The sequence below is a fragment of the Podarcis vaucheri genome, assembly GCF_965113315.1.
Source record: "Podarcis vaucheri genome assembly, chromosome: 11".
NCBI lineage: Eukaryota > Metazoa > Chordata > Lepidosauria > Squamata > Lacertidae > Podarcis > Podarcis vaucheri.
Genome location: NC_138749.1, coordinates 14,824,331 through 14,847,098, shown reverse-complemented (window position 1 = coordinate 14,847,098; position 22,768 = coordinate 14,824,331). Strand labels below are relative to the sequence as shown.

General features: G+C 42.2%; 1 protein-coding gene across 5 annotated transcripts in view; it reads right to left on the bottom strand.

Annotated features, from left to right (window-relative positions):
- The window catches only part of WDR7 (WD repeat domain 7), a 228,882-nt gene that overhangs the window by 162,841 nt on the left and 43,273 nt on the right, over positions 1–22,768 (bottom strand). For 3 of the 5 annotated variants that reach the window (XM_082241763.1, XM_082241764.1, XM_082241767.1), the window contains 5 exons: positions 20,291–21,054; positions 19,288–19,376; positions 14,979–15,065; positions 10,495–10,613; positions 7,190–7,313 (listed from right to left, as the gene is read on the bottom strand). In XM_082241763.1, the coding sequence (XP_082097889.1) occupies positions 7,190–7,313; positions 10,495–10,613; positions 14,979–15,065; positions 19,288–19,376; positions 20,291–21,054 (1,183 nt within the window). The remainder of the gene's footprint in view (positions 1–7,189; positions 7,314–10,494; positions 10,614–14,978; positions 15,066–19,287; positions 19,377–20,290; positions 21,055–22,768) is intronic. The other 2 variants (XM_082241765.1, XM_082241766.1) reach the window with 1 other exon arrangement.

Sequence of the window (22,768 nt, the reverse complement as noted above, 5' to 3'; positions counted from 1 at the left end):
GGAGTGCAGAAGAGGAGAAACTATTCCCTTTCAGCAGGACCTTTTCCATCTCATTCGATGCTGCGCTACAAGGCTCCTTAGTATGCGCAGGGTATGCACAGAGGGAACTCTGCACCGCAGCCTTATAACACCGTCAAATTCTGACACACATATACACAAATGAAGCAAACTTGTGCAAAGCTGCCCAAACTGCACAACTTGGCTTTTTAAAAGTATCTTATTATTAATCAGTTGAAATCAGAAGTGAGAAAACATTACGTTACCCTAGAATCAGTCATCTTGATAACCATCCACCAAGTTTTCTTTCATTTCCTACTTTAATAATAATTTACTGCTCAACCCACTGAATTCTTACAGCTGCATAAAGCATTTGTCCCCTTTCAAAAGCCAGAGCACTAGGGAGACAACAGAGCCACTTAGCATATTCGTTTGTATATATAAAGCTGCTTCTTAAAAGAAGGACAAATGGTGGACATAGGAACTGCACGATCCATTATAGCACATGTGCAAGGGAGTCTATATAATAATAATAATAATAATAATAATAATAATAATAATAATAATAATAAATTTTATTTATATCCCGCCCTCCAGTGTGGTGTAGTGATTAAGAGCGGTAATCACGTAATCTGGGAAACCGGGTTCGTGTCTCCACTCCTCCACATGCAGCTGCTGGGTGACCTTGGGCCAGTCACACTTCTGTGAAGTCTCTCAGCCCCACTCACCTCACAGAGTGTTTGTTGTGGGGGAGGAAGGGAAAGGAGAATGTTAGCCGCTTTGAGACTCCTGAAGGGGAGTGAAAGGCGGGATATCAAATCCAAACTCTTCTTCTTCTTCTTCTCCCCAGCCGAAGCCGGGCTCAGGGCGACTAACAACACTAAAATAGTGCAACATTATAAAACATCATAAGAATTAATTAAAATCAAAATTGATGGCAACCATAAACTAAAGTATTGTAAAGATTGCCAAAGGAGGGAGTCAGGCTGTGCCCTAACCAAAGGCCTGGTGGAACAGCTCTGTCTTGCAGGCCCTGCGGAAAGATGTCAAGTCCTGGAGGGCCCTTGTCTCTTGTGACAGAGCGTTCCACCAGGTTGGAGCCGCAGTCGAAAAAGCCCTGGCTCTAGTTGAGGCCAGCCTAACCTCTCTGAGGCCTGGGACCTTCAAGATGTTTTTATTTGAGGACCGTAAGTTCCTCTGTGGGGCATACCAGGAGAGGCGGTCCCGTAGATACGAGGGTCCTAGGCCGTGTAGGGCTTTGAAGGTTAAAACCAGCACCTTAAACCTGATCCTGTACTCCACCGGGAGCCAGTGCAGCTGGTATAGCACCGGATGAATGTGATCCCGCAGCGAAGACCCCGTAAGGAGTCTCGCTGCGGCATTCTTCACCCGCTGGAGTTTCTGGGTCAGTCTCAAGGGCAGCCCCACGTAGAGCGAGTTACAATAATCCAGTCTGGAGGTGACCGCCGCGTGGATCACAGTGGCTAGGTCAGGGCGAGAGAGGTAAGGAGCCAACTGCTTAGCTTGGCGGAGATGAAAAAATGCCGCCTTTGTTATAGCTGCAATCTGCGCCTCCATGGAGAGGGAGGTATCGAAGATTACACCCAAACTCTTAACGGACGGTGCTGGCACTAATTGCACCCCCGCAAGAGATGGGAGTTGCCCCCTCAATCCCATATCGTCCCGTCCCAGCCAGAGGACCTCTGTCTTCGAAGGATTTAACTTCAACCGGCTCCCACGTAACCATCCAGCCACAGCTTCCAAGCATCTGACCAGTGTGTCTGGGGCCGAGTCAGGATGGCCATCCATCAGCAGATAGAGTTGGGTGTCATCAGCATACTGATGGCAGCCCAGCCCAAAACTCCGGACAAGCTGGGCGAGGGGGCGCATGAAGATGTTAAAAAGCATCGGGGAGAGAATCGCACCCTGAGGCACTCCACACACCAAGGAGTGGCGGGATGACAGTTCCCCCCCAAGCGCCACCCTCTGTCCCCGACCAGAGAGAAACGAGCGCAGCCATTGAAGGACTGTGCCCTGGATCCCCACGTCGGCGAGGCGGTGGTCCAGAAGTTCGTGATCAACCATGTCGAAAGCTGCTGACAGATCTAGAAGAATCAGCAGCCCCGACCCGCCTCGATCCAGCTGTCTACGAAGATCATCTGTTAGGGCGACCAGAGCCGTCTCGGTCCCATGACCAGCGCGGAAGCCGGACTGGAATGGATCCAGAGCCGATGTTTCATCCAGAAACCTACCAAGCTGTTCAGCAACCGCTCTCTCAATCACCTTACCCAGGAATGGAAGATTCGAAACTGGGCGGTAATTGGATAGATCTAAGGGATCTAATGATGTTTTCTTTAAGAGCGGACGCACCACTGCCTCCTTCAGTTCCCCTGGGAATGTCCCGGTGCCAAGGGACAAATTGATGATATTCCCCAGGGGGGCCCGCACCTCGTCTGGACACGCTCTAATCAGCCAAGACGGGCACGGGTCGAGAGGACAGGTGGTGGGCTTTCCAGCTCGGAGGAGTCTGTCCACATCGGCTGGGGATATCCGGTCAAAGTGGTCCAGGTAAGTAATTTGGGATCCATCTGTAACATCAGAGGAGTAAATGGTTGGTGGTAGCACCATTTTACCTGCTTATGCTGGTGCATCAGCTATGACCTTACATGCACAGGAAGAGAATGTCCTGGTAACCTTTTGTTTGGCAGTGCCTTCTACAGGGTATACTATCTTTGAAGATGGTCTGAAAAGTTAGAATACGGTTGCGTAATTGCCACCTGAGATCGCATGTTGCAATACTTGGCCACCTTTCCAGGTTGTTTCCAGGCTCAATCCGAAGTGCTGCCTCTGATCTTTAAAGCTCTACACAGCCAGAGACTGGGGTGCTTGGAAGATGGCATCTTCCAACAAGCACAGACCTGGATCCTTCCATCCTTGTTGGAGGCAAGTCCTTGTTGGCCCCTAGGGCTGCCATATTTCAAATAATGAAAAGCCAGGCACAAAAGTTGTTGAGTTTCCTGCTCCCCCCACCCCAAAAAGGTTGCTGAGTTTTCTTTGCAAGGAGAAAAAGAAGAGAAAGTTGTTGTTTTGGAGCTATGAGTGAAGAGTGTCCTTCCATCAGTGATATCCAAGTTATGGAATACTGTGTCCTAGGAAAGCCCACCCAACAGCTACTCTGATGGCTTCCTGCACATCAGGTGACGTCCCATTTACTTCCCCAGGGTCTTTTAAATCTTGCTGTTGCTTTGTAATTTTGCTCTGAGCTATGCTATTCTCATAATCTGTTCTTCCTATATGACCTTGTCTTGATTTTAATTTGGACTTGTTTTAATACTGTGTTATATTTAATCATTGCTTATTTTATTATAATTGTTTTTGACCTTTTTTATTTAAAAACGAATGTGTGAGCTAACATGATTAATGTGTGCATATCCAATTTTTAGTTGGTTGACTAGTTTCATTCTGTTCAATTTTGCAGTTCTGTTTGTCTATGATTTACATTGCATTGTGGATTTTAAATTTTGATGCAGACTGTCCTGAAATCCACCTTTAGATGGTGGTGCAGTTTATAAATTCTTAAAATAAATAGTGTACCATAAATCAATGCCTAACACATGCTATATACATGGGCACCGGCATAGTCTGCACCAAACCAAACTTGGACAGATATATATTGTAAAAGCTTCCTAGACACTTGCTTTATTGCAGAAATGTGTTCCCGTATTCTTGCACTGTGTTTTGTAAAGCTCTTTATTTCCATTAGCATTAAAAAACAACAACTCAGTTCTTCAGCAAATCAGAAAGAGACTAATGGCACAAATCAATACCATGCTCTTCAGTACAACTAATATTAGGGCATTTTCTACAACAGTACTCACTAACACTGCTATCCACCTATTTTTTTATTTGTAATTACAACAGAAAAAAGAACAATAAATAAAAACATGAACTCCCCTCCCCTTAAAAATATTTAATGAACTTTTGTATGAGACAAGCCTTGCCATGCAATGGCTTGGGTTTATTTCTTTATTTCTTTATTTTATTTTCTCAAAACACCATATTCTAGAATTCCACCTTGAATAGCACAGATTTGGCAAATATCCTACTGAATTTTAATTGCAAACCAATTAAACCAGGCATGACCAAACTTGGCCCTCCAGCTGTTTTGGGACTACAATTCCCATCATCCCTGACCACTGGGCCTGTTAGCTAGGGATGATGGGAGTTGTAGTCCCAAAACAGCTGGAGGGCCAAGTTTGGCCATGCCTGAATTAAACAAAGCTAGTTATACCTTTTTAACTTGCACTTAAATTATCTCCAAAAAAAAAAAGTAATGAGGAAAAAATATTTACATCTGGAAAAAGTTGTAAACACTTACAATGAGGAACTTTTAGGCTCAACAGAGATGTCATGACTGTCATGTTCCTGTCCTAAAACACAATGACAAGTGGCTCTTCCTTGAGCATACAGAAGACAACTGGATTCGGGCTAATAATGGCGCAGCTGAGCATCAAGTAGTGGGCCGAGAAGTAATGATTCCAAGGTACACAAGCAAGACAAGAGATGTAGGACTGAAGAGGAGCAATGAAGATGTCCCAACAGTTACCGTACCTTGCTGCCCAAGCTTTAAAGGACAAGGCAAGGTGAGATCACTCGCAAGACACTCTTTACCTTCCAGGAGGGCTGCATGTTCAAACATGCTCTCCACCTAGGTAGAGGTGTCTAATTCTACCTACAGACATGGCACCTGCATCTCGACGACAGGACTGTGCCCTGCCCTCTGACTCCACCCCCTCCTCCTGCTCAGTCCCTCCCACTGGCTGGCTGAAGTCCTTCCCCCTGCCTTGCTGGAGGAGCAATGGAGAGAGCTGGCAGATCTCCTCCAGAGTCACAGGGAGAGGACTTCCACCCCTGGGTGCCAGTCTTCAAGCCCCTGCTCTGCTTTTTCTCCTTCCCCCTCCTCTTCCATCTGGGTCTGCCAAACCATGCCAGATCCTGACAGAACCGAGGGACCAATGACAAATCAGGGAGCCATCAACAAATCATGTTTAAGGAAGCTTAACTCAGTAAACTGCCCCTTGTCATTTGAGACATCATCAGACAAACAGAAATAATGGTTTGCTTGAAATGGTTTTTTCAAATCATACCTTGTGCTACCTATGGTTTGGTGTAATAATATCCCTCTACTTCCAGAGGGTGGGATGCACTAGGCACTATGGTCTAAACCACTGAGCCTAGGGCTTGCCGATCAGGTTGGCAGTTCAAATCCCCATGATGGGGTGAGCTCCCGTTGTTCTGTCCCAGCTCCTGCCAACCTAGCAGTTTGAAAGTATGCCAAAAGGTGCAAGTAGATAAATAGGTATCGCTCCGGCGGGAAGGTAAACAGTGTTTCTGTGCGCTGCTCGGGTATCGCCAGAAGCGTCTTGGTCATGCTGGCCACATGACCCGGATAAACTATCTGCAGACAAACGTCGGCTTCCTCAGCAAGTAAAGCGAGATGAGTGCTGCAACCCCAGAGTCGTTCGTGACTGGACTTAACTGTCAGGGGTCATTTACCTTTTTTTTTTAATTTCCAGAGGCAGCTGTACGATGGCATAGTACACAGCATATTATTCCAAGATGGGCAAAAGCCCTTTTTGCAAATATTGGCTGTGTTTGTTTTGGGCTGTATGATACGGTTTTTTTTCTATTAAAGAAGCAAACATAATGCTTAGGATCTAGAAGGATGGAATAGAAATTGATATACAAAAAAGATGCCACTGATAGAGATTATGCAGGGGTTATTGAGTTTTTCATTCACGAAATATAATGCTATCTTTTTGGTTTCTTGGGATCTCTCCTACTGCTCTATTTGATCACCTGTTTTCATGGCTCATGACAGGGCCTGCAGCGCACCTTAGGTATTGGCAGCTAATGTGGTGCCGTCCAGATGTTGCTGGACTACAACTCCCATCATTCATGCTGGCTGTGGCCAATGGGAATTGTAACCCAACAACACCTGTGGAGAAAGCACCTTTAAAAATGTGTTTAAGAGAACAGTGCTTGATTTAGATGCAATTTATGTGTATGAGGTTAAGGGTTAAAGTTGTAATAGGAAGCATCCTTCCTTGGTGGTTGAGAGTTGGCTGTTGTTTAGTGACATAGGCTTGGTCTGGGAAAACTGGGTTATTTTAAATACAGAGGTAGAGGATTGTAAAATTACACTTTTTATTAGTTTGTGGGTAGAAACTCTTGGTCACTCACAGAAAAAATGTTCAGGGGGAAGAGAATTCTTTGCCACTCGTATTTGATTGGTTGAAGGACAGGCTGGCTGGGACATAAATAGGCATATTCTACTATTTTTTGGGGAAACCACAGAAAAGAAGATGAAGAAGGCAAAGAAGGGGACCAGCTGAAAAGGAGAATCATTCCTATCTCATAACCTAAATACCATAATTTATTGCCACATTCGAACACCCCCAAAGTATTGCCCATGTACCTTGTATGTAATTATTTAATATAAATAATGCTGGGGTTAAACTTAAGGTCAAAAGACTGAGTGTTATTTTTTTTACTGACATTTGTTCTTGGAAACAGCACAGAGTATCTCCATGTAAATCTAGATTATATATCCCATTTAGATTTAACAAGATCATTATATATCTTTCCAAAAAAAATCAATTGGCATTTAACACACAAAACACTCTCAACAAAAGGAAATTCAATTCCGCTGGGCAAAACGTTTTTTGTTGTCATAAAAATGTCTGCTATATTAGAAATAAACAAATTCCTGCTCACCAATAAAATGAACTAAATGATCTAGCTTGGGTTGAAACGGCTGCACCAAAGTACAGACTTCATTATATTTGGATGAAATTTGACTGGTGCGATACAACCGGTCTGTTACGGCAACCAATACAGCCCAATTCGAGGTAGATCAGGATGGTATATACACAATGTAAATTTGAAATATTGAATTAATTCAAGGACAAATGTCTTGTCATATTCATACAGTTGTCATTGAAGGACTTGTTTACTTTGCCCCAGACTGTCAACATCCCTATATCCAATGCTGACATCTGAGAAAGAGATCTATGTCAAGCTCTGAAATCTAGCTTTCCCTATGAAATATACTGGTTTCCATTGTTACTTGAAATGTCTTCTCTTAAATCCACATTTTTAAGCACATTTGAATTAAACAGCAAATACTCACGTGAGATAACACTGTCCATGTACTGTGGCAAATACGGAGCCCACATGTCAATCGTCTCCTTCCTGCCTGCCTGCTCAATTCTTCTCAATTCTGCTAACAGCAAGGCCTGGGCAGCTTCTCGTACCTACAAACCCAAGGAAGACACATGTTTGCAAAAGGACTCCATAATGCTCACATAAAGGTACAGGTAAAGGGACCCCTGACCATTAGGTCCAGTCAGACTCTGGGGTTACGGCGCTCATCTCGTTTTATAGGCCGAGGGAGCCGGTGTACAGCTTCTGGGTCATGTGGCCAGCATGACTAAGCCGCTTCTGGCGAACCAGAGCAGCACACGGAAATGCCGTTTACCTTCCTGCTGGAACAGTACCTATTTATCTACTTGCACTTTTGACGTGCTTTCAAACTGCTAGGTTGGCAGGAGCAGAGACCGAGCAACGGGAACTCACCCCGTCACGGGGATTCGAACTGCCGACCTTCTGATCAGCAAGCCCTAGGCTCTGTGGTTTAACCCACAGCGCCACCCGCACAGACGTTAAGGAACCTTTTCTAGCACCCTCTGCCACAAGAGGAATCGCAGAGTGATTTTCAAAACACCACAAAAAAGCTGCTTGTATGAGAAAACAACCACTAAACTATTAAAATTATTCATCAATTATAAAACCATCATAGATATGGTTTATCACATCCTAAGTCCTTCAGTATTCTGGACTTCAATAATCAACTGGATGGGAAAACAGCTGTTTTAACCTAGGAATTTTGTTAAGAGCTGGTGTCTCCCAGGGGAGAGAATTCAACAGCCAGGGTGCTATCACAGTGAAGACTTGATCCCATATCACCTCCTGCCATGCAACAGCTGATGGTGGCAGGTCAAGAAGTTCCCCCTAACCCAAGCTGGCCAATCTCAAAGTCCAAGTCAGATGATATGGGGGAGGGGGAACACTCCTACAAGTAAAAAAAGAAAAAAAGAAGAATGCTGGTACGCAAAATGAATTGGTTGCAGATATTGCTTGTGAATGACATCTTACCAAAGCAAAGATAGTTGGCATGATAGATAACATAAAAAACCTCTTTCCGCAGTTAGCTTACAAGGTCCCCAAATGCTTCCACCATCCATTTAGGTACAACAGAATTTATAAAGGGACTATCTTTCCCAGACAGTTCAGTGATCAACAATGTCATGTGCATGCATAGGAACAATACTGTACAACTTCCTCATACCCTGCTAGGGCACATGTGGATGGAAGAGCCATATGGGCAAAGCCAACAGATTATTCTCATGGAGACACTGGCCATACAAAACCCTGAGAGGGACCCACGGGATTCTAGCAGAACTGCACCTTTACAACAGTGGTGCCTAAACTGTGGCCTTCCAGATGTTGTTGTGTTCCAATGTCCATCAGTCCCAGTCAGCCAGAATGGTTACTAGTTAGGGACAGAGTGAACTGTGGTTCAATAACTTCCGGAGAACCACAGGTTTCCCACACCTCATTTACTGGTTCAGGAAGAAAAGCCACCAATGGAAAATACCTCCCTCACCACTATGCCACATTATGAGCTGGGTGTAAAAAAATCTCAGAAGTAACAGAGAACCTGGCACTGGTGGAATTATAGACTTGATTCGCAGAATTCATGATACTGCCTTAATACACTGCAAGGACACAGCATTGCTTAGGATTCCTCTTCAGGACCCTGCGATCTGAGGCACTTCATTGCGTGCCTCCTCTGCAGGAGGTTCGGAAGATGGAAACAAGGGCCTTTTCTGCAGTGGCTCCCCACTTGCAGAATGCTGTCTCTAGGAAGGCTCTCCTCCCAGGCTTTTGGCTAATTAAACAATCTATGGCCTTTTAAACTGTGGGGGTATTGTTTTTGTTTGTTATTATGGTGTGTGTTATTGTGTTTCTATACTGTAAACCACCCTGTGATCTTTGGATGAAGTTTGGTATATAAATTAATTATTATTATTATTATTATTATTATTATTATTATTATTATTATTATTATTCTACCTCAGTATACAAGAGAATTAAAGCTTAATATTCTTGAGAATAAAAGCTGAAATTCTTACATGTTTTGCTAGACATTCACTAGCAACACTAAAGAGTGTGTGTTCACACACAGCTTCTCCTCCCTAAGTCTTTGGGATGAGGCAGGCTAGAAACTGAAATAAAAGATTAGCTTAGCACAGAATAAGGTTTCATCTACCATGTGTGCATGAACTCCACCACTGCCACACAATCCTGGCAGCAGATTTTCAATTAAGCTTAGGAGCCAGCTCAAAACACTACTGTAAATGTCACAGGTCTGCTCCTCATATATTTCTTTTAAAGCTGCACAATCAACTTTTTCTTCTTCTTTTTTTCTTTTGGCCACAACAGCATAGAAGTGATGTCAAGGCCAGATAGTCATTTATCAAAAATAGTAGATGCCAACCCCATTTGCCGACGAGTGGAGTTACGTTCAAACAACTCAGCAAGCTCTCTCTGGAAACTGACTTGCGAAACCTCTCAGCTGAACGCCCTTCTCCTTACTGGAACAAAAGACCGCTCCGAAAATTTGAACAGAGTTGAATATTCATTGCAAATTTCAAAAGACATCTTTGTCTTTTCTGCCTGCCGTCGTCACCCACACCAAAAAGCAAATGATGGACCTCAGCATTGCTGAGGGGAAACTAATATTAATTGGAAGCGGCGCTTCTCATCATTTCATTTCAAATAACTACACATAGTGGAGGGAAAGAGTTTCCTGGACCGTGACTTACAAGGGTTCTTGTTCTCTAAGCGTGCTCTTCCCTCCTGCTCTTTTTAAAAATATGTATAGCACTGAAGAGGATTAAAAATGAATTTGCAGCAGTTATTGAACTGCTGATGCATGAGGAGTAAACAAACTGCATGCAGCTCCGTCGAAACATGTTGAAATGGTCTGTGGCTTATGGAAATGGAGGATTTTGGTATTCATAAGTGGTCCCACATGCTGTAATGGAACAACGATGACATCCAGTGGCCGGCAAGATTCATTATGTACTTTGGATTAACCGCGTTCTCCGAGGCCTAGCTTCCCATTTAACTACAATATACTGTTGTTATGAGGGGATGTTAACTCTCCATTTTACAAAACTGACCTGCAAATTGAATTGCATATACCTAGATATATAAATCCAACCTTTAAACCAGAATTATGGTAAGCTTTTCTTGGAACAATATATCCGACATAAAAATAATATCCCCATGTTGGCCAACAGATTCATTTCATTCGCACCCACCCACCCTCCCCTCACCCCCACTGCCGCCTTCAATAAAAAACAGTACCTCCAAGCATCGATCTTGCCATCTACGAGCTAACATTTCAAGGAGAGGTGGTCTAAATTTATCCAGGCCCAACAGGTCAGGAAGCATAACACAATGCATAGCGGCAAGTTGACTCCATCCTGTTGAAGACACAGGCAAAGCATTACGAAAACAGCCATCATCAAATGCCACTAGATTTATTAGCATCCACAACTACGTTTGTCAATTCTGAAGTTATCATGACCTGCTTGCCCACAATGACCCCTTTTAAAAATATACTGCATCTTAAGCAACAGGAATGCAGTTGTACTGAATAGCTTAACTTAAAACTGATACGTTATCGGTATATGCGCACGCTAACCTCTCTTCCTGATTACTGACATTATTTGAAGCTCCTATCATCTACATTTGAATTATTCACTGCTTTATTTTGTTGTCTCTGCCATTTGTTCCCTACACTTCATAACTTCGGATTTCAGAAAGCACAGCTTCCGGGTATATAAGCTCATCCTAGTTCAGAGTTACATTGGGGGATTAACAGTGAAATCCTACACAACCCCTCTCAGAAATAAGTCTACTGGGTTCAGAGGGGCTTACTCCCACCTGATAATTATCCTTCTATAACTATGCATTTGTAATCGCTCTAACTGAGGCACAACCAAACTTGGCACTCCAGCTGTTTTTGGACTACAACTCCCATCATCCCTAGCTAACAGGACCAGTGTTCAGGGATGATGGGAATTGTAGTCCCAAAACAGCTGGAGGGCCATGCCTGCAAGTCTAACCTAAGGACCCTCCTTTACTGAGATTAGAAAGAAAGCTAGGGCAATTGACAAAATAGCTATGTGAAGGGCCATCAGGAGGATAGCATTTCTTCCCTTCTTCCTCCTAATCTCCCCATGAGGGGCATGATCCAACATCACATCAAAGCTTAAGCTTGTTTGCTGGTCTGATGGAAGACTGGGTGTAAAGATGCTCTTCTAACACGCTGAAAGTGTCTTTGAGTCATAGGAAGGTAATTTTACACTCCATTCTCTAGCAATCAGTGAGAAAAATTAATTTCACTAATGTTTCCCTGCTTGCACAACCTGTTGCACAAGAGGAAGCATGAAAACATCAGTGAAATACAGTCAGTGCTGCATAAATTCTTGGGCAATTATTTTCCTTCTACTCAAAGTTCTTTGGACCGAACACGTCGTATCCAATTATTGACTGATTTGAAGAGTGTGTGCATACATGTATGCATGTGCGAGAGACAGACAGACAGATGGACAAGAGATAACATGTTTAAACCAACCAGTGCAGGACGTTTAGTCAGACTGGGTATGAGACTCATGCTTTCACAAGCATCCTCTTCCACATAAAATATAAAACCAATGAATTTGTTTTTCATGCTAGAGATTTATCACAACGTGATAAGGACAGTGCATGAGAACAGCAGCCACAATCCTGCCCTGAGGCCAGAGGTGCCCTGGCGCCCTCTAGCAAAATCAGTTGGCAGGAAGTGACATATCCTGTGCGGTAGGAGGAAAGGGTGAATGTGCTACCATGCACAACAGGGGGGGGGGAGGAAGCAGAGGGAAGGGATGGGAATACGTTAGCAGCTATGAAAGACTAACATGGATGCTCTAAACCAACTCCTGTTTTGGCTGTAGGGAAAGTTGCACGTGAGCCAGTGTTTTATGGTCCTTCTCCAAGGGCTACATCAGGCATAGGCAAACTTGGTCCTCCAGATGTTCTGAGACTACAACTCCCATGATCCCTAGCTAACAGGACCAGTGGTCAGGGATGATGGGAATTGTAGTCCCAAAACATCTGGAGGGCCGAGTTTGCCTGTGCCTGGGCTACATGGAGGAACAGCAGTGGGAAATCATTAAGGTGCAGTACTGCTGGTTCAGGTGTGTGGTAGATTGCCCTCCATGCACAATAGCAACAAGGCTCAAATACATTTCAAATTCCCAAGCACCAGAATTAGTTTTCTCTTGGGGCACATCTTTCTCTCTTTTTTAGGATTGCATCCATGAATAATAATAATAATAATAATAATAATAATAATAATAATAATAATAGGAGGAGGAGGAGGAGAAAGAAAGAAACAAGACAGGTATCAGCACCAATTTTTTGAGAATCTTGATGAACATGCTCCAAGGATTTTTTTCCTCTTAAATCTCTGCTAAAAATCAAACTTAAACATAAGATAGGTGTAGAATTGCAGCCAATACATAAAGCCAGACATGGACAATCAGCCATCAAATACACAGAGGAACGAACACTAGCTTTAAAAAGCCATAAAACACACAAAACTCTTTCAAAGTTCTAAACAGCACCACAATACCAAAAAAGCATGGGTAAAAATGCTGGTTTTGATGCTCACCAATACGGACATTAAAATAAACAGAAAGCAATGGGTTTCACAGTGAAATCGCCACTGTGTCAGTGCAGAACTCTAGGTGTTTTACACATACTGTTAACTATAGGAATTAATTTCTCACAGGTTTTATTTTTTTAAAAAAAAAATCAAAGTACACCTAGGTTAGCATCACCATCTAGCAGGCTCCAATAGCTAGAGCTGAAGCAAAACTATTTAGTTTTTGTTGTGTCGAAAAATGCACACCTTTTCATTTACGTAAAGCACTTTGAGGGTGCTGGGTTTTTTTGAAACAAGCAAGTGGTGTAGAAATGTTATTAAATAAATAAATTTTCACCGTCTTGCAATAATATTTGCTTAGTAAGTTGAATTGCCTTTACAGTGGTGCCCCGCAAGATGAATGCCTCGCAAGACGGAAAACTCGCTAGACGAAAGAGTTTTCCGTTTTGGAGATGCTTCGCAAAACGAATTTCCTATGGGCTTGCTTCGCAAGACGACAATGTCTTGCGAGTTCCTGCTGGTTTTTTTTCCTCCCCCCCTTTTTTCTAAGCCGCTAAGCCGCTTATCAGCTGATCCGATCAGCCGATAAGTCGCTAAAAGCCGCTAATAGCGCTAATCCGCCAATGGGCTTGCTTCGCAAGACGAAAAAACCGCTAGACGAAGAAAATCACAGAACGGATTCTTTTTGTCTTGCGAGGCACCACTGTATTTGATGTTATTCCCAATTACCCTCACTGATGTCATCACATAGCTAAGTCTGATTGGCTATAGTATCATGATGTCATCCCAGTCACTATAGGATCGTCCATGTGACTACTCTAATAAGGAAAAACAGCAAAACAAAAACAAAAAAACCCCCACCCCCCAAGGTGCATATGCTTGTAATTTAGATTTTATTTTCAGGAGAAGTTTCTTTCTTTTCTTCGTATTCGGGAGAAATTTCAAACCTGGAAAAATCACAACTTTTACCCTCCAAACTTAGAAAAGGGGGAATTTTCGACACAACTTTAATACACCACGTCTAATCACTGCAGAAGTAATCTGGATTGTTGCTGGTTTCTAATGAATTCTTCCAGTCACCACTTAGAGTAAGGCTTGTATCTACTTAGAGCTGAATGAAGCAATTCTCTCTTAGCATGACAACTAAGCCATCGGACACATAGATGTTACCTGCTGAATAGAGTCTCTATTTCTTGTGTAAAGGAAAAACTGGATACATTTAGTAGCACAATGAATGAGAACAATGTATACAAATAATTGAAAACTGGTCCATAATTCATAAACAGTAGAACTTACGAAAACGCCTACAAACAGAAGAATCTACAAATCATTTAAACTGACACATCTCCTTTTAGAAATCAGCTTAGTTCCACTGAAGTTAACAAGGCTAGGCAGATTTAATTGCTCATGTTTTTTGCTCTTTGCTTTTTTATTTCTTTTATTTTTTCATTTTTTTGCTGTTTGTAGGGTACTTTTATTTCTTTTTTTAAACAACAACAACACGATCTTTTCTAGGTGATCTTTTGAGAGAAAGAAATTACCTGCACATTACAAGACTGTGTTAGAAAACAAGTATTTACAAGATCTCAGATTTTGCCTTTTCCTTTACAGATAAAAGAATGGTAACAAAACCCTTAGATATTGTCACTGAAAAACACCCTCTATTTATAAGCAAACAAATTTTTATCAATAGGAAAGTTATCCACAAGGTAGCCAACTTTCTCTAAGCCACCCAAAATATCCCTTCAGTTGCGATTCAATTGCTTAAATCCTCCTTCTGAAGCCACCGGAAAATTAAAAATATGTAATTGTTCTCTCCTTGTCCCTTCCCCCACAAGGTGAAAAAGGGTGGACAAATTGAATTTAAAGATCTTAATTCATTAAATATAAATTTCTTTTTTCCAGTCAGATAAGCTAGCTGCTTAAGTGATGTGCAACCATCACTTAAAGACAGAGAAAAATGAATTAAAACTAATCATTAGTTGCAAATAAAGGTTGCTAAATGAAGCTTGTTTTCAAATTGAGAAAGTGAATGAATGTGCAGATTAGAAGAGGCATGTAACAACGAGAGAGCAAGTTAGTTTAAAGAAAAAGAAAAAGAAAAAGGCCAAGTAGATAGAAACGGAGGTGAGAATACCTTCATTTACTAAGAAACAGGTATGTAAAGGAGCAGGGTCAGAGCCAGAGAGATCAGCTTCAGTGCTAGCAGAAACAGCAGGAGCAACTTGAGCAGGAAAGAAGAAATAAAGAGGAAAATGAAGACAGACGTTTCAGAAAACGATACGTATTACTAAAGAATGGGGAAAGGGGGAGAACCATAACTCTCTGGGACTATATTAGCAATTACTATACAAGAACCCTTCAAGAAGCGTTCTAGTGAGAGAGAAACAAGTCAATTATAGAACACAGGGTGAGACTTTGGTTACTTGGGCTGTACACCAAGAAATGCTAAATCAAGAAACTTGCATCAATCCCATTTTAAACAGCAGAGTGAGCACGTTAGGTAGGGAAATCCTGGTCACAGTTACACAGTTACACGTACTATCAGAAAGTCCACATTATGACATTATTGCGGCTTAAAATCACAAGTAATTATAAACTCAAAGAACCAGGATATAAATTATCATCCACATCACAACTGCACGAATAAAGCTTTACAGTTAAGACAAGTCTAATTTTGGATGTTTTGACCTCTGCAGATTGTTTTAAGGCCCGGCCGAATAAAACACCTTGAAAACTAATCTCTTTAGTACCCACACTAAGATTGATTTAGTGCGTATTGTCGACTTCTTTCAGTGAGGAAGCCACTTTAAAAAGTTAATTGCTCAGAATAGTTTTTGCCAAATTAAAATTTCTGCCATTTTACGATGGCCGTTTTGTGAATTGTGGTGGGGTTCTTATTTTTTTTAATGTGAAGGCAGTCCAAAGGCAGCCATAAACTTTATAGTTTCGCTAATGCTCCATGAATCAAATTATCATATGAAAGGACAGGCAGACCTTATGGCACACACCATTCTACAACCAGAGGTCAATGTTAAGATTTAGAGGTCACTAGCTGACACTTCCTTCTCACAGAGAATTACCATATGTCATGCACAAGCATCTTCAAATTAATCCCTCTCCTTTATTCCATTGCAGAACAACAATGAGCTCAGGCTCCAGAACAGATTAAGCATTGTTTCCTGAATTGTATGTTTGGTTTTCATGCAGTGAACTTCTTTTGTCACTCTAAGACATCTGCATCAAAATTACTTCTTCTATGATTTCCACGCGAATGCATCACGATGGCACGCGCAACGCTGTAAACCAGCGAGTATGTATTACGTGTGAATTAAAAAATAATAACAACAGAAAACCAGGATTGGGAAAGATCTTGAACTGATAAAGGCACAAGCTTTCCAAAAATACACCCAGACTCCAATTGTCAGAGTTTACTGTTCGATATTTAAGCTTCACTCCTTTGTGATGAGGGTGGGAGAAAGAGAACAGTCTCTCTGGCTGTCATTGTTTATATCAATCAGTGTAACTGAAAGTAACAACAGCTGGCTTGGTAGGCCAGCAGAACTGGGCGTTCGAGCAATCTGATAAAATACGCTGCATGAATTGATTGTGCTCAGCCCCTGTCCATTGCATGTTAGCTGCGCTGCAATTAAGAAAGTTAAACTCACAGAAATGCACAACATGTCACAGGCACCAAGTCGAGCGATAGAAGGTTGATGAGAAAAACCTACAATGTGATAGCTAGGAGAAAGGTGGAACAAAAATCTAACGATTCCATGAATAAAAATCTTCTGGCTGTTACTGTTTATGATAAACTTTCCCCCATTTATTATCAGGGCAGAAGTAAGCAAATAACTGTAGATCTGAGAGCATGAACTATAAATATGACAATAGCATTATGAACCACATTAACAGATGATCAATGAGGATGGTAATACCTGAAGGAGCGTCTCCACCCCCATCGTTCAGCCCAGACACTGAGATCCAGCGCCGAGGGCCTTCTGGTGGTTGCCTCCCTGCGAGAAGTGAGGTTACAGGGCACCAGGCAGAGGGCCTTCTTGGTAGTGGTACCCACCCTGTGGAACGCCCTCCCATCAAATGTCAAGGAAATAAACAACTATCTGACTTTTAGAAGACATCTGAAGGCAGCCCTGTTTAGGGAAGTTTTTTTATGTTTTTAATGTTCTTTTGAATGTTTTTAATGTTCTTTTGAAAGCCGCCCAGAGTGGCTGGGAAAACCCAGCCAGATGGGCGGGGTAGAAATGATTATTTTATTTTATTTTATTTTATTTTATTTTTATTGAAAGGCCTCCCAGTGCACCATGGTTTAGGTGACACTACATTGTGAACATTAAAAAATCAAAAACGTAAATGACATGCAACCTCACATTAGTGGACTTCTGCTTGCCTGACATAATTCTTCTTCCCTGTTCCCTGTGCCATCCCCAAATCTGTTCTGGAGGGGCTGAGGGGAGGAGCAGGGGAAGGGGAAGTTTCACCATATCAGAAGAAGCCCTTTTTGCTGCCTAGCAGCTACCAATGCCTGTCAGCCATAATGATTTACACACTTTACTGCACAGAAAAGTCAAACTTCATCACAGCATCACATACAGTGAGATACTGAAATATTTGCTGTCACATCCGTTCATTGCCCATCAAAAGCAAGACTGAAAGCTTTCATTCACTTGATTGCTCAGCTATTAAATGTGGCTTAAAAGGAGGCAAAAGTTTTTTTTCAGTTAATGAAATTTTATCTCTCCACTAAATTTCAAAAAAGGAAAAGAAACACTGAGGGGGAATTCATGAACACTTCTTTGGGTTACTCTACAGACTTCCAGGGGGATTTGTATTCAATTTCTAACTTTCTTCTCTTGCAAATCATTCACAACCAAGCTACCTTCCGGCCGGGGGGGGGTGTTATCTAATAATTGTATGTATGTATGTATGTATGTATGTACGTATGTATGTATTTCCCAACCATTTGGCTGGGTTGCCCCAGCCACTCTGGGCAGTTTCCAACATATATAAAATCATCAAACATTAAAATCCTCCTGATACGGGGCTGCCTTCAGATGCCTTCTAAAAGTTGTATAGTCATTTACCTCCTTGACATCCAATGGGGGCATCTACACTTGAGTTTAACATAAGGCAATGTGCTTGATTTATCATGTTTTAAATATAGCGGCCATGAGAAGAGGATCAGATGCTAGGCAGGAGATCCCTCTGTCTTAGGTACAGCGCTATTAAGACATATAGGAAGCACAGGGTGCTTTTCTTAATGGATTAACTACCTTCAAGAAATCAACACATTTTAATAAGTGTAATGATCTACTCATCAGGGAAGAAAAGTTTACTAGAGGAAGTTCTAGAAATTACGAACAGTTGCAGCCCCAGTTCTGCCGTGATGCCCTTTGGTTAAGCCAAAGTCATGGGACTACAAAAGGCTTCCACTGCAAGAGTCATATAGAAGACCGTGGGATCCAGTCGGGAAAACAAATTTATACTGCACTGTTAACAAGACTATGTGTGGCACAAAGAGAGAGCAACAAAGGTGTTACAGAAAGGTGATACCCTTTTTTGCCCAGATGTCAATGGACACACGTTTCTTTTTCCACAAAGAAAGTAAGGAGAATGTGGAATCCGACAGAAAGATTTCTGCTTGCACAACAGAACTTTGTTCCCCTCTCCTTTCCCATGTGTCCTCTAAATATGTCTTAGGGGGTTCCCCCAACCCTTTTGGAGCAGCTTTGTGGAGGAGGTGAGGCACACATGAGGAGAGGAGAGGTCAGGGAAGTCCCACTGTGCAAGCAGACATCCTTGCACTGATGGGATGTGGTAGCTGAATACTGCCCCCAAGAGCCCAGATATTATTTGAGCCATGCCCTTTTGTGGGCTCCCTTGAGTCACACGCAGGTTAATCTATCCACCTCTGAATACCGAAGATATACAGGATCAGTAATGCCAAGCATTAAAGAGAGTCAAACAGAGTGGATCTAGAGATTCCCTCCCTCAGAACAACTGCCGGGATTAACCTGAGTTGTAATTATGCTGATCCGTCAGTTTAGGAACAGATTGCAAAACTGGACTGCAAGGCTCATGGCAACTGCAGGTTTCATATCAGTCCCTGGTGATGAACAGCCAGGAGATGAATCCAGGGTGAGTTCAAAGAATGGTGGATCAGATACATATGACCACCACCTTAACCTCCAGCAAGGTGCTTGGCTGTCAGCACGGGGTACCTGAAAAATGTTGCTGCTATGAACTCAAAAGATCATATGCACACAGGAACCTTCAGTTTCATAAAACACCTGCAATTGTCAGACCATCCTTTGCAATTATCAGACATTTCAGCTTAATTTAATCACTCAGAAAAAAAGAGAGAAAAGAACGTATCATTAAGACAATTTCACAGTCTGAGTGATATCTCCATTATCTCAAGGGGTTACCTTGTTTAATCAGCCCCTGAGCTGTCGGACTGGCAACTGGAGCAGGAGTCTTCACTCTAGCAAGCTCAGGAGTCCCTGGTCTAGGTGGTCTACAAATAAAAAAAATCAAGAATTGGGTATGTAAAATCAGAAAATAGTGCACACCATATAATATTTGGGTTTAGTGCCACATAAGAATAGCTTAAGAATGGGTTGCATCTTCTGTTAAACATGCACAGATCTCGGTACCCTTTTTACCCAATTCATTGTCTTTCTCAGCCTCTCTTCTTTCAATACCCTAGGTATCCTCTATCCCTTTTATTTTCTGGAAATTATTGTTCCCTTCTTTCCTTCCAATGGCTGGTTTAGTATCTTCTGTGGATATGGTGGTCAAGGAAGATGGAGAGGCTTACCTTAATTCTTATATAAATTTCTTCTTAGCTTCTATTTTATCCATGAAGTTTTATTTTTAAAACCAGACAAATAGTTGTCAAGTGCTGTAACCTGTACTGAATCTAGACAGCGGCAACAACAAACCAAACATCATTTTATGAACCACCTCCTTCACAACGTAACTTTCGCCTATTTGAAATGTAATAAAACATTTTAATCATTTGACAGAAACCTCACCAAAATGGTGTCCAGGTACAAATACCAAGAACTTCACTACTTTCAGCCAAGTTGGAATAACAATACAGGATATAAGAAAGAATAGGAAAAGCAATCTGGCTCTGGGTTTATGTAGGCCAAGGTTTCCCAGACTTGGGTTTCCAGCTGTTTTTGGACTACAACTCCCATCATCCCTAGCTAGCAGTACCAGTTGTCAGGGGTGATGCGAATTGCAGACCAAAAACAGCTGGAGACCCAAGTCTGGGAAACCCTGATCTAGGGTGAAATTCAACAAAACAATGATCTAGCAATAAAGAATGCACAACTGTGTACTAAAGAAAGGTGGTTCAGAGCGAGACAGCAAAGGATGAAAGAGGTAAATTAAATAGGTTTGTTTATTTTTTTCTACAGGTACCTGACTGGTCCCTTCTTCATATGATCACCAATGAATGTTGCGTTCGTCATGCTCATCAAGGTGTTAGCCAAGGAGATAATGGAGAGGAGGTGCTGAGTAGTTACTGCGCGTGATATGCCGTATGTTCCTCTGATATGTCCCTCCGTGGGAGATACAGACTTTCCTACCTCCGCATCAACAGAGGGCATCTTGCCTATGGGCTGATTGTATCCGGGAAGCATCAGCGACATGTGGCCTCCTCTTGAGAGCAAGCCAAAAGAGACAGAGCAGTGTGGTCTCAGCATCCCCAAGCGGTCGCTGCAAAGCTCATCTAGAACACCGTTCAAGCCCCAAGCATGAAGGCATGACATAAACAACTTGGCTGTGTCCATGGTTAGATTGTATTCTAAGAGGGTTAAGGGCTTAGATTTGCTGGACCGGTACTCGGGATCGCTGTCTTCTCTCCTCTTGGCTTCTTCGTCGTCCTCATCCTCATCAAGGAGATGTTCTTTTATGTTCTCTTTGATTGTTTCTTTGACCTGCTGGAACAGGACCGCTGCTCGTTTGCCAGCCAGGAAGGAGCTCCCTTTGTCAGAACTACCAGATGCTTTCTGCAAATTCTCTGGGGAAATAAGGGCTGTATTAGGCCTGGAGGCTTCTTCAGTTAGCAGTTGAATAATCAGAGCTTCTACATCAAAGAAGAGCACATGGACATCTGGGTCTGTTAAGTTAGTCTTCAGGGCCTGAACCATCAGAGAGTTGTGAGAGTACTTAGGCAAATTTCCCTGCAATAAAACATGCAATAGTTATTTCTCTGGCTTGTGCAGTACTCTGCAAAGAGTTTGCGCAAAACATAACCTGGGTATCTTGGATAGGAGAAGAGTTGTGGCATTTGAAAGCAAGCAAACAGCAAACTTGAAATGTGAATGATTTAAGATTACTATATGATTCCTTTTTTAAAAAAAAAGTATAATTAAATGCGAAACACTCCGAAACAATATGTATAACGTATTTTTGAAAAATATGCTGAGCAGTTAATTGCATTTTCCCATGCTTTTTTTAAAAAAACATTAGGAACCAGCATGCATCTGTTGGGTTATCCATGTGGTTTTACGTGATAGTAGCACTTGTACAAACTGTGTCCAAGTCTATCAAGGATCCCAAGAGAAGGGATAAATTAATTCACCCAAGAGAAACAGATACGTGTATGAAAAAGACAAAGGCGCGGACAGTTGCCCACCTTTTTTGGACATGTGTTGATAAACAGGTGTTTGCAGGACTCCCTTCGCAGAAATAAAACATTGAAAAGCATTGTCTCCCACAGAGCCAATCTACATTGGGAAGTCTAAAGAAGACTTACAGCACATTCCCATATATGTCCACTCAGAAGTCGAGGCCCCATTGAGCTCACAGGTAAAGTGTGAAATCAGATTATAACCGTAACAGGGTTTCTCCTTTCCCCCCACTTTGGAATGCAAGATCACAGGGCAGTTGTTGAATTCATTGTTAAAATTACCAGTGCCACTTTGAGACAGTAAATAATGAATTAGCACGCACAAACACACGCCTCTTAAATACCCCCAGAGATTTATGTTTGGCACTAAATGGGATACGTAACTCTTTGTTGATTCTGTGCACACATTTTTAAGATCTGCTCCTTTGATGCTCAGTTCAGCCCCTAGAACAATAGGCTGTCTTTGGCCATCAACCTGTACCTCTTCAAAGCCTCACCTTGCTAGTCAACAGCATGTGCATCCTTCCTTGGTCTGCCAAGGAAGTGAGGATGATGAAAGCAGACAACGCTAGAGTGCAAGCCGCATTCAACTTGTGCCAAATTAGACTGATTTCAATACCAATCCCATTTGCGGGGGCTAAGTAGCGGAGGTCAATTTCAATCTCTGTTTCCACCACCAAGCAAAACACATTTTCAGGCGGAGAAAGGGCTCACACTGTATGGGAAACCAAGCTGGTCTCCAGTGGTAGGTTGGAGCGGGGAGAAGAAGACAATGCATCATCAGATTCTCCTAGCCATATTTTGTTTGATGAATTTCAATGTATCCTGTACAGAAATGTTGTGATGGTCTCCGTCAAGGTTATGATGGAGCCTTGAAAATCCTCTCTGTTCCTGCCCTTCTCAAGTCCTGCCTCGTAGGAAGCTGATAGATTGTAGCCAAGGGGCCATGTTTAAAATCCAAGCAGGGTAGGAAAGTGTAGAGCTTGACAGTATTTAAAGCTTCAGCTTCAGCAGTTCTTCCCAAACCAGTATCTGGAACCTAAACCAGCCCCTAGAATTTTCACAAAGCTGTGTTTCTCCAGTCTGCATTGTAGAGCCTCTTTGCTTCCATTCTACGCATTTATTTATTTATACATATATACTTAACAAAATTTGTATACAGTGGTACCTTGGGTCTCAAACTTAATTCTTTCTGGAAGTCCATTCCAAAACCAAAGTGTTCCAAAACCAAGGAGCGCTTTCCCACAGAAAGTAATGCAAAATGG